The sequence below is a fragment of the Mytilus trossulus genome, chromosome 4 (genome assembly GCF_036588685.1).
Source record: "Mytilus trossulus isolate FHL-02 chromosome 4, PNRI_Mtr1.1.1.hap1, whole genome shotgun sequence".
Taxonomy (NCBI): Eukaryota; Metazoa; Mollusca; class Bivalvia; order Mytilida; family Mytilidae; genus Mytilus; species Mytilus trossulus.
The window spans coordinates 83,175,726-83,188,533 of NC_086376.1; the positions used below are offsets into that span (position 1 = coordinate 83,175,726).

General features: G+C 31.9%; 1 protein-coding gene and 1 long non-coding RNA gene across 2 annotated transcripts; both read left to right on the forward strand.

Moving 5' to 3' along the window:
* The first annotated feature begins 666 nt into the window (after positions 1-666).
* Positions 667-12,073, forward strand: LOC134716858 (sulfotransferase 1E1-like). The gene is made up of 4 exons (XM_063579869.1): positions 667-680; positions 1,028-1,313; positions 7,286-7,451; positions 9,667-12,073. The coding sequence occupies exons 1-4, from the start codon at positions 667-669 to the stop codon at positions 9,780-9,782; spliced, it is 582 nt and encodes a 193-aa protein (XP_063435939.1). The 3' UTR covers positions 9,783-12,073.
* Positions 1,310-7,330, forward strand: LOC134716144 (uncharacterized). The gene is made up of 3 exons (XR_010106833.1): positions 1,310-1,345; positions 3,514-3,617; positions 7,286-7,330. It is a non-coding gene; the product is annotated as an uncharacterized LOC134716144 (long non-coding RNA).
* Positions 12,074-12,808: the final 735 nt, after the last annotated feature.

The window sequence follows — 12,808 nt, forward strand, 5'->3', positions numbered from 1 at the left end:
TAGCTTTTTATGGGGTCCGTGTTGTGTATTCTTTAGTTTTCTATGTTCAGCCATGTGTATTATTGTTTGTCCGTTTGCCTATTTCATTTTTAGCCATGGCGTTGTCAGTTTATTTTCGATTTATGAGTTTGACTGTCCCTCTGGTATCTTTCGTCCCTCTTTTAACAAAACACCTGACTTTTGGACCAGCTCGTCACTTGACAGTGTGCATAAAAGCGTTAATTCTATTAAAGACAAATGGAATATAAAGTTTTATGGATACCTTCTGCATATACCGCTGTATGTACCAGCGCAACACCATTTTGAAATAATTAAAGCACAGTAGAAAACAAAATTGAAGGTATGTGTCATTGAAAAATCTGTAAAAATTATGAATCGATATAAGCCTAATCAAAACTCATGTTGTCGGGTTGGAGGGCAGAAACAATCGGTCTGGATCTGTAATTAAATGTGCAAATTTTGAGAGTTGACTTTAATTAATGTGTTAGACTTTTCATCGAGATAAAAAAAAAAAAAAAAAGGGTATGTTTGTGTCCTATATTCATGACTGTTTTATAAATACAACATTTTGTGATCAATGCAGTTATTTTCATTTCGCCATTTTAAAGATGATAAGTCATATAATGGACCTTTTCAAAAGTTCGGTGAAGCGAATTTTCCTATTCAATGCATCAAATTTGGTTTGTGAGTGATTTAATATATTACATCAATATTAACAACGTTGGAATCTTTAAAACTAAACATAATTGAGGAACGTTTGACTTTTTGTTATAGATTTATTCACCCCTGTAATTACGTTGGCTTTAATTTGCTTAGTGTTTGTTTTCTTTGTGGGGTTTTATAGACTCACTTTAACCTTTTGTTGGTTTTATTTGCCATGGTTTTATTTTCATTATTTTGATTTTTTGTACTTGTCATTTCCTATTGTCTCTTTTACTTTAGAGGCTGAAGTATGGATACAAATCAATTGTATGTATGTCAATTTTAAATCAATTTGATGTAGACATTTATTTTTTGATTTATGAAGTGAACACTGGGTGCATGAAATGGTATCCATGTTGTTACATCAGACGACTGAATATAACAGTCATGGTGAACTGAATGATTGTAACTTTGAATGTAAAACTGACTGGGACCTATTGGAGCAATTGAACAGTCCAAGATTCTTTCAAACACATTTACCATTAAAATATTTTCCAAGAAAGCACGTGGAAAACGGATACAGGATTATATATCTTAACAGAAACCCAAAAGATAGAGCTGTGTCAAACTTTCACTTCATGCATAAAAAAAGGAGTACCTGTTGGGTCCTGGAATGATTTTTTTTACAACTTCGTTCTCAATGGTAACTATTCTTTTTATTTTACTATGAAGGTTGTGTTAAATATTTAATAACTATCTAAATATAGAATTGTCATTACAAGATTAGCACGACGGATATGCATTTTTCAAAAATACCGAACTCCGAGGAAACATTCTAAACGGAAAGATCTTAAGCAAATGGCAAAATTGAAAACTCAAACTATCAACCTCAAGGAGAACAGCTATCGTATTCCTGACTTTGTACAGGCATTTTTTTATGTAGAAAAAAGATATATTTAACCTTGTTTTATAGCTAGCTAAACCTCTTACGTGTATGACAGTTGCATAAAGTTCCATTATATTAAAAACGATGTATAAACAAAACAAACAGACATGATAAGTAAATATGTCAAAATTAAAAGTACAGCAGTCAACAGTGTGTTATAATCCCAATCATCATTAAAACAAATAAATATGTCAACAAAGAAAAACAGAAAGGCATATAGACCAAGCACAATAGCAAAATCCAAAAACAAGAATATAAAATTTTATTTTTCTATTCCGAAACACCCGTATTAACTCTTTACCTGTGTATTTCAATATTCTTGCAAATGATCCACGAATGAATCATGGTACTGTAGATTTTCATTACAATTTTCGCTTGAGTAACGACGATACGTATCGTTCAGTCAGTGTAACTGATGATGATGAAAATACATCAAAGGCTAAAGAAATATATGTACTTTGAAATCTTACAGTTACTGTACTTTTTTTATTTAGTATCATTTAGGATATTTTTTCATCTTTATATCTTGAACCGATTTTAATGGTACGTTTTTCAATTCATCCATGTGGTATCCCAATGAATGAGAAAGTAGGCGATTGGCTGTGATTTACAATAATGGCTAAATCAGCCAAATGAGTATGTAACTGTCCAAATTTAGGAACCTCGTTAGATCTGTTTTCAACAACAAAACAAAAGCCCCCCGTCCTTAGTTACAAAACATCTTTAGATATCACAAAGAACAAACATTTAGATACAAAAGTCCATTTTCAAAAAAATATTAATGAATACAACATTTGTTTTTAGTTTTTGTTTATTATCTAAAAAAAAGTAAAACAAGATTTTAAAGTCTAGCCATAAGTGAAAATACTTGAAAGGAAGGACGAAATTATTTTCGAAAAAAAAACCCATATCGTTATATAAAGAAGTGTAGAAGTATGAATATGATACGACATACAAGGAATGTATATTCTTCGTAACGGTAAACATACATGTAACTTTCAACAGCCTTCACACACAAAAAAAGAAATACTATATTTCCAATTTCCAATTATTTCCAATTATTTTATTTCCAATTAAAGGGCCCTATAAAGAGCTTTCATGACATTACATACAAGTACATATGATTAGACATAAATTAGAGACATATAATATAAGAAAACAACATTGTTTAGTACTATTAAAAAAATGCTATAAAAGGCCAGGACAGAACCAGACAATACATTTTAGATCTTTAAAATATACCATTTAAAATCATATACCACTCAAAATATGTATATTTGTGGCTAATTTGTATTCATTATTTTTGAACTTCTCCTTATCTCTAGATTTTTAGATAAATACTTTCCTAAACATTTATACACATTTAAATTTTCTTGTGTAAATAGCCATAAAAACTTTGAAAAATTGTCTAACGATTGAAGATTATTACAATTTAGCGATATTTCAGTAAAAAAATCATTTCTGTTATCAATATATAGTGGACATTCAGTTACAAAGTGTATCTCATCTTCAACTTTATTTAAAGTACAGTATAAATATTTTCTGAGTGTCCTATTCACATAAAGTTTGGCGTATCTATCAGTCTCAATCCTTAATGGATGAGCGCTTATTCTAATTTTACAGATTGATTGTCTTAATCTAAAATCTTTAAGATCCAAATATTTTTCAAAACAAAATAGAGTTTTAAAGGAAAAATAGGTAGTAAGTTTACCTTGATCTATATGAACACAATTGAAAAGAAGAAATATATTGTAAGATGTTATTTCAAATTTTAAAAGATTCGAACAGATATGTAATTGATGTATTTTACAGATATTCTACTTCTGCCAAAGACTTATGATGTCTTATATAACTTGCTTTCCTCTTTTTTATCGGAACATTTACTGCATGTACAACATTTTTTTAATTTCTATATATTTTTTCAGATTCTGTTTATGGTGGATAGTTTAGCTTCACTAAAGAATTTGAGAAAGCAGTATCTCAAAATAGAAACAATATATTACCGGTCACTTTTGAAAAACTAACAACTGTAAGTAAAAGTTATTGTGTATATTTGTATGAATTCATAAGTGGATGTCTATATAATACGAAAAGTATTATACTTATCCCAAATAAAGGGTTGAGCAGTACAAGAGACCACATTTTTCACCTAAGGCTTCGAAAAAGTACCGGACACCATTAACGAATGTACAACAAAGGTGTCACCACCCTAGTAGTCGGCAGTTTTATGCCGACAAGAATTACCATTGATATGCTCATAATTATTAATCAACTGTTTACAAACTTAGAATGTATCGAAAAACTAAATTCTACCACAGGAGTATATTACCTTAGCTGTATCTGGCAAAGACTTTTAAAATTTAAGGCCCTTTATGCTTTTGACTTAGTCCTCTATTTGAACTGTTTTCCTTCAAGAACATAGTAATGATCATCCTATTGCTTTCTTGAATGACATTCAATATTTATTTAGATCTGCTTCAAAGAAGATATAAAGTATACAAAGGTCGACCAATAAGCAGATCTACAACCTAATAATATATCTTCTGATTAAATTATTATTTTTTTTTGTGAATTTTCAACTAATCCTATATTGGTTTGAATGACGTTTGTGTATATCTTAAAAGTTTTCAAAAAAAACAAAAAACGCATGATCCCAAACTTTTTAAAGGCTAGACATAAGAATGCCATTCTATATCCACCGTGCTTACATTGAAACAATAGAAACACATTATAAGACCAATTACCGTAACACTCTTGTGATCATACTTGTAGCAAATTTTAATAGCCCCAAATCCGTAATTAGCTGATGATACCTTCCGGGACTATCCCTCCACCAATAGAGGCATTAACCCATGGGAAGTAATCACATACAGGGTACAATTTTATGCGCCAGATGCGCATTTGGCAATAAATGTATCCTCAGTGATGTTCAATGTCAAATCCAAACTTATTTAATTTAAAAGAGGAAATACTTTAAAACCAAAATAGATAAGAAGGTATAGCAAAAGTCGGACAAGGAATCAGAGCTATACATGAGGGACATATATTTCTTAATTCAAAATAATTTCCAAATTTGTTGTTTCATAATTAGGTCTTTCCACTTTTCTTCTGATTATTTTTTTTTCTTCCCCCTAATCTTGTTCTTGCGATAATTTTTTGTTTCGAAATATGTCGCTCAGATATTTGGTATATGATATTGAACAGTTTATGCGCTTTTGATATTTACCCTGCATAACTGAATACTTTTCTTTGTAGTAGTAATCTCCCCAAACGCTGTTTTCCTTGTGTCTAATACTCCTTCGCAACCGTAGAAGATAACGACAAATTTATTTTATAAAATTGCTCGTTATATCCTTCGCATGATTTGTCCTATTTTGACCAAAGCGATATGAACGAGAGTTATTTCCCCTTATGCATTTGATATAAGTGATATGCATTTCTGTCTTCTAAACCATTAGTGATAGAGACCTAGGATCTTTTGAGTTGAGGTCCTTGGTAAAATAAAAATTAGGTCAAGATCATAATCTTATTTTTGAATTTGTCTTATTTCCACTCATTTCCAGAAACAGTATAAGATATAGACAAATTATTATTTTTCTAATTTGTTAGTTGCGATATGTCGTAACAGATAAATTTTGATTGCAAGGGTACGTTGAACGTAAAAGGGAGTTATCTCCCCTCTTGTATTTAAAAATACGCGTATGGTGATATAATTCATTAACCAAATATATTTAAGATCTGTCATGCATAGAAAATTTAAGCAAAAGTTGATAATGTATTTGAACACGTGGCAATAAACCAATACAGCATGCTTACTGAAAACGAATGTACCGAATTTTGTCTCCAAACTCATCCATGCATAATTTAATAAATAAAGGTTCAATTAAATTTGTCGGGACTTACCATATTATAATATTTCGATATGAGCGTCACTGATGAGTCTTATGTAGACGAAACGCGCGTCTGGCGTACTAAATTATAATCCTGGTACGTTTGATAACTATTTAAACCACTGGGTCGATGCCACTGCTGGTGGACGTTTCTTCCCCGAGGGTATCACCAGCTCAGAAGTCAACATTTCGGTGTTGACATGAATATTAATAATGTGGTCATTTTTATAAATTTCCGGTTTACAAACCATTGAATTTTTCGAAAAACTAAGGATTTTCTTATTCCATGCATAGATTACCTTAGCCGTATTTGGCACAACTTTTTGGAATTTTGGATTCTCAATGCTCTTCAACTTGGTATTTGTTTAGCTTTTTAATATTTCGATATGAGCGTCACTGATGAGTCTTATGTAGACGAAACGCGCGTCTGGCGTACTAAATTATAATCCTGGTACGTTTGATAACTAAACAAATTTTAACTAAAGTTTTTTTTTAAAGTTGTATGTGAGATTCAATAAAACACACATATTAATTAGGAGAACTGATCAATCAATTTTAACGGCTTTCAACAAAAGGTTAAGGTCAATGATCACAAAAGTTTTAATCTTAAGAAACAAACCGGACAAAACTGTACACTTTCCGTAATCATGAAACAATATTTTTTTTTTTGTAAAATGTATGTCTCAGATGTATGTAATACCTATGAATTTTAAAATTAACAAACTGCCTATAGATATGAATTCACTGTACATTCCCTGGTTATCCAGTGACGCATTCACAGGGATACTCGACCAACTGCTGTAAAGCGAGTAATTTGTCAAAACAGCAAAGAAAAGTGCAATAAAGATATTTTTTTTAAAAAGAAAAAAAATCTATGATCTTTTGATGTGAGGACCTTAGTTTATGACCTTGAAATTGATCTCAAGGTCATAGTTTCAATTGACGTTCAAGATTTTGACCTTTGCTTTTACCTCATATGTATACATGATAAAGCCATGAGACTTTTGGCAAAAGGTATCAAACCATTTTACCTTGAAAAAAAACCCAGATGTGACATTGTGTAAACCGGAAGTAGCTATGTTTTGTACTTTATTAATATAAACGTATATAGAACCAGATATTTTTGGAATCAGTGTCAATTAAATATTCAAATATTATCGGAAATAAGATTTTTTCAAACCGGAAGTTACAAATTATCTCCCTTATTTCAAAAGTATTGTATAGTGACCATATATTTTTGAAATCAGCGTACAATAAGCTATAAATTGAGGATTGAAATGACATTTTTAACTTAATTTTCAACTTTATATTAAAATACATTGTTTATGGTCGAAAGACCTCAATTGTGCTCTGAACATTTGGTTTTTAATTATCAATTATTATTGCTGATGTAAATGTCCTTTGGTTTTGTGAGTCTTTGTTTACTCCTTGGTTTTGCTTGTTGTTGTCTTAATAGCACAAATTCCGTATTGTCATCCGTATTGTACAAAAGTAAATCACAAAAATACTGAACTCTTCGGAAAATTCAAAACGGAAACCTCCTAATCAAAAGGCTAAATCAAAGGCTATGAAACATCAAACGAATGGATAACAACTGTCATATTCCTGATGGATTTACAAGTGGGAGTAGTATTTGCGTGCATTGAAGTCGGTAGGTTACCGATACATTAGAAACAGGGCATTTTTGTTATGGAATGAACACAAACCCAAATTACAACTATGATTATTCATACATTTTTTTGGTACATAATTTTATTGCATAGTCAAACATGTATGTACACAATGTCAATGTTTTCATCTTTTTAAGGCTACTATTCCGACACTTCGGGAACTTGTGTCGTTTCTTGGTGTGACAGCTGACGATGAGTTCCTCCATGACATCGCCGATAAATGTTCGTTTGCAAATATGAAGAATAATAAGACTGATGTATCATCAACAATTAATTCTGGCAAAACAGTTATTTGGCGAAAAGGTAATATGAATAAAGAGATATGGTAATGACACAATTTGAAACATTAGAAGACAGTACACCAACGATTTATACTAGAACAAATTTAACGGAAAACAAATATGGTATACAACAAACACAGAAAATCACGAAGACCATGGTCCTGTCATTGATCAGGCACATTAATAATGAACGCTCAACCATTTTTGAACCTTGAACAGTTGTGGTATAAAACATTAAAGAATCATTCATAAAGATTAGTTAAGAAACATTTGACGCATCAAATGACATTGGTGCATACAAAAGACAATAACAATACATTAAAAGACGTTGAATATTTCAATATAGTCAAAAACAATAGAATAGTTCACAGCAGGTGCAAATCCAAAATTGCCTAGAGTTATTTTTCTGAAATATTAAGAATTATGCATTCGCTAAGGGAACAAACTGAAGATCTGTTTTCTCTATTATGTGTGTTCTATACGATAGTTAGGTTTTAAAAGGTGGGGATGAATGCTTCAAAATAAACTTAAGGAAACCAAATCTCAGCTTCGCATGGTCATATTGTTGTGTCGTTTTGATCGTTACGTTTTTGTCTTGCTGATTGCAGCTGTTTGGTGGTACATTTATCAATGCACAACTTGAGAAGACCATTCGTGATATATAAAAAAAAACTTGACATTAAAAACAGTTTTATGAGTTACAATGTATGACTCAAATTAGCAAAGACCCATCGAAACAACATTTGATTCAAACATTTAACAATACTTTAAGATATTTGGATGATATATTGGCTCTCAATAATGACGAATTCAGTATGTATAGTAAAGAAATTTATCCTGTTGAACCAACTTTAAATAAAGCTAATACTAACAACGACCACTGTCATTTCCTCGATATTGATATCTATATTATTAACGGAAAGCTTAATACTAAAATTTATGATAAAAGAGATGATTTTTCATTTCCTATCGTTAATTATCAATTTTTAGATGGTGACGTTCCCTTGTCACCGTCTTATGGTGTTTATATATCTCAACTTGTACAATTCGCTCGTGTATGTTACAACGTATTAGATTTTAGCGAGAGAAATTCATTTATTTATTACTGAAATATTATTACACCAGGGTTTTCGATATCACAAACTAGTCAAAAATCATCGGTATAAGGAAATAATTCGTAAATATAACTCAACATGCAGACTTCTTATACGTTCAGGTATTTCACCAAAACCTTAAAAAACAGACTGATTTTAACAGAAGGGTTATAGTAACGATACTATTGTCAGGTCATTAAAGATTGCATATTTTGTCTTTAATATTGATTCACTTATAGGGTATTTGTATCGGAACTGAATAAAGGCAACAGTAGTCTACCGATGTCCAAAACTCATTACTCGATAGACAAAAACAAATCCGGGTCATAAACCAAAACCGAAGGAAACGCATTAAATACAAGAAAATGACGACACATTTATTTGAAAAACAGTTGTTGGTCGGACACGGGAAATGTTCTTCTCATATATATTATGATAGTATCATACTCAACTCCAAACGGGAGGGATTGTACCTGATATTCATATGATGAAGAAATAATCTTTCAATCAGTGTTTTTAGGTCTGGAGCTGGCATGTCAGTTAACTGGTAGTAGTCTGTTGTTATATATGTATTATTGTCATTTTATATATTTTCTTTTGTTCCATCTTCTGACATCGGACTCGGACTTCTCTTGACCTTAATGCTAATTTGCGTAGTGTTATGTGTTTACTTTTCTACATTAGCTAGAGGTATATGGGAAGGGTTGAGATCTCATAAACATGTTTAACCCCGCCGCAATTTTTCGCCTGTCCAAAGTCAGGAGCCTCAGGCCTTTGTTAGTCTTGTACGATTTTTTATTTTAGTTTCTTGTTTATAATTCGGAGTTTACTATGACGTCCATTATCACTGTCCTAGTATACATATTTTTAAGGGACCAACTGAAGGACACCTACAGGTGCGGGAGTTTCTCGCTACATTGAATGCCCATTGGTGGCCCTCGGCTGCTGTCTGCTCTATGGTCGGGTTGTTGGCGCTTTGACTCATTCCCCATTTCCTTTCTCAATTTTACTAATAACACAATGTTTGTTTCCTAAATATTACATATAGTCAGACACAATCTTTCTCCATACTGTTGTAATAAACGTTCTTATTCCTTTAACTAAAGATTGGGTGATATAATAGGAAGACTTATTTTATTTTAGGAATAATTGGAGACTGGAAAAACTTGTTTACAGTGGCACAGAATGAAACATGTGACCAAATGTATGAGCAGGAAATGAAGGGATGTGATGTCAAATTCACATATAATGCTAAATAAAGTGGTGATTAAATGCCTTTTTAGAAACTTTGAGCGTAGATTCTGGCATTCGTCATGACTTGGTACAGACATTTTTTATGTATAAATTGGTGGTTTAATCATCGGTCCAAGATACATTGGCTAATCTAGTTCTGAACTCTTAGCGTGTTTGTGCAATTGCTTGTGTACCTAATAGAATGTATCGGTATGTAACTGATCGTGGGAAACAATGTAGCTACATATAACTTATTATACTTCCATTGATCTGATCAGTGTTATAGTAAAAACTTCTTATATTTTACTGTCTTCTTGTGTGTAAAATATACCAGGTTGGATCTTTACTCGATGGTTCAAGATTGTGTAGATAAGAACATGTATAAAGCCGCTGTTGCCTTTACTGCACAATATCCCACTTGAATTGGTCGTCTACTATTCCGATGTCTCCGTCTGGCCCGGAATATTTTTCTACTGATTGTGAACTAGCAGGTGGCATGAAAAGAGAAACGAGAGTAAGGTGGCGAAAATTTAGGGAATAGTTGGAAGGAGTTAAAATGCTGAAAGTAACGTAATATCAAATGTCCAAAAATTATTTGTCATTGACAATTTGCATTTCTCGATAGTGGTAAGGACTCTTATATTAAGCATTATCAAGAATTTAGGATCAATACGAGCCTTATATAGGTTTATGAGATTTTAGTCTTTTCTGGTCATTTCAGAACCTATATATATTCGGTTGATTTTATTGACACAATGTCCGTTTTATTTTTTGGACTTGTTTCTCCATGTTCCAATTATTTAATCGACATTCTAATGCAATTCGTTTGTAACGATAATTTTCATTGGACGTTGACAAAAAAATTCTACCAGTCCGTAACTGTGAAAGCCGCTATTTTGAATTCCGATTTTTCTTGGTATGTAAACTCTCCTCACGAAATAAACATGAAACTCACGTTTTGAGCCTCAAAATCTTATTATTGTGAACGTTGAAACCATGCCAAAGTTATGTCAATCTTTAAAGACCCAAATGTTGCAAAACACTTATCCTACTTCCATGACAAGTATGTTGTTGTCCCCGCAGATAAAACCCTAACCAACATCGTTTTTGTGTGTAAAACTTATTACATTAACTGCTTGATAAACAAATTAGGTATTGCAAATTCACTTGGAAACTTAACATATACCCTCACGACACTTAACATACAGGAAATCCTGAATATTCATAGGTCTATGTTCCTTTATGAGTTTCAACCAAAAATGAATCTTTATTCATTTTATTGGATACATAAACTACATAAGTGTCCTTGCAAACAACGGTATATAGCTGGGTCTTCAAAGTGCTCAACGAAACCTTTTTCTAAATAATTAACATCTATTTTCATCAATCAAAACCGGGCTTCAAAGTTATTGTGAAACTGCCTATTCTAGAAGTGGCATGCATCAAATAGGATACTACAAAGCTTCAAATTTCTTTTAGAGTAACTAACTCTCTTTTGTCTTGCAATAGTATTAAGGCATTTAACTTTTCAACACTTTACACAAGTATTCCACATTCCAAACTAAAAGACAAATTGAAAGAATTGGTATTGCTTTGTTTCATAAAAAAAATAGCCAACGGTAGATACAAGAATCTTGTCTTAGGGAGGGATAAATCTTACTTTGTAAAGGATCACTCTGATTCAAACAAAAAAAATTTCTGAATCTGACATTATCAAGATGCTTGGTTCTTTGATTGACATATTTTTTACGTTCAGAGGACGTGTTTGTCAACAGACTGTCGGCATTAGAATGGGAACTTAGTTTGCCCTTCTCTTCTTGCCGACTTGTTATTATGAGGCTATTTTTATACAGGAAATTCTTAGGAAGAAAGCAAAGAATGTAAGCAATGTCCTTCAAATTTACCGTCCGCTATATATATGATGTTCTTTCACTAAATAATTCAGAATTTGATTACTGTCATTACTATGTTTAACGCATTTATCCAATCTAGCTAGAAATAAAGGATACAACATATACAATTAAGTCAGCCTCATATCTTGACTTATATCTAGAAATTGACAATTAGGATCGTTTGAAACAAAACTTTACGACAAAAGAGATAATTTCAGCTTTGCAATTGTGAACTTTCCCTTTTTACATTCAGCAGCACCTGCATACGGGGTATATATTTCCCAATTGATACGATATACCCGTGCCTGAATTTCCTATCATACCTTTCTTGATAAAGGGTTACTGCTAACAAGGAAGCTATTAAACCAAGAGTTCCAAATGGTGAAGTTAAAATCATCCCTTCGTACATTTAACGGACGCCAACACGAGTTGGTTGACCGTTATGGAATAACCGTATATTTTGTTTTATTAATTATTATTGACTTTTAACTAGCTGCGAGTACTCGCATATCTAAAATAGTTTGTGTCGTTTATATCAGGTTTGATGGTGTTTTGTAACGAAGTTACGAGTTAAGTCCTTTTGAATAATAAAATCACTTTTGATAGGTTTTTTTTTTATGTTGTACACTGTAGCACTACCGTCCCTATTTTGGGAGGGGTCTCGAAAACATGTTTAACCATGCCATATGCCTTTTAAAAATCGGTCATTCTGCGGTTTTCGGTTTTTGTTCTGTATCATATGTTTATGTGTATGTTCTTCGTACATTGTTTGTATATAAATAAAATGTTTGATTTGTTAACATTTTTATTTCAGAGACTAGAAAGGCTAACTGTGATTAATTGATTTTACTCATTGATGATTAATAAACATATCTCTTAAAATATTTTAGAAGCTTGGGGTTACGTGGTTACTTTAGGTTATAAACAGGAATACAGGGGCGAACACTTGATTGGTTAACTTCCAGGGATAGTTAATCTTGTATGCATTGAAATCTTGCAGGTTCAAAATGTTTCAGTACTTCACAGAATAAATCTTTATTTCATGTATTTCATTATTTGAAGCAAAGATAATTTGTGCCTATTTTTTTAATAGGGCCAATATATCAAGACTTATAGAGGAAATAATGGTGGTATCATCATTAACGGCAATTGAGAATTAA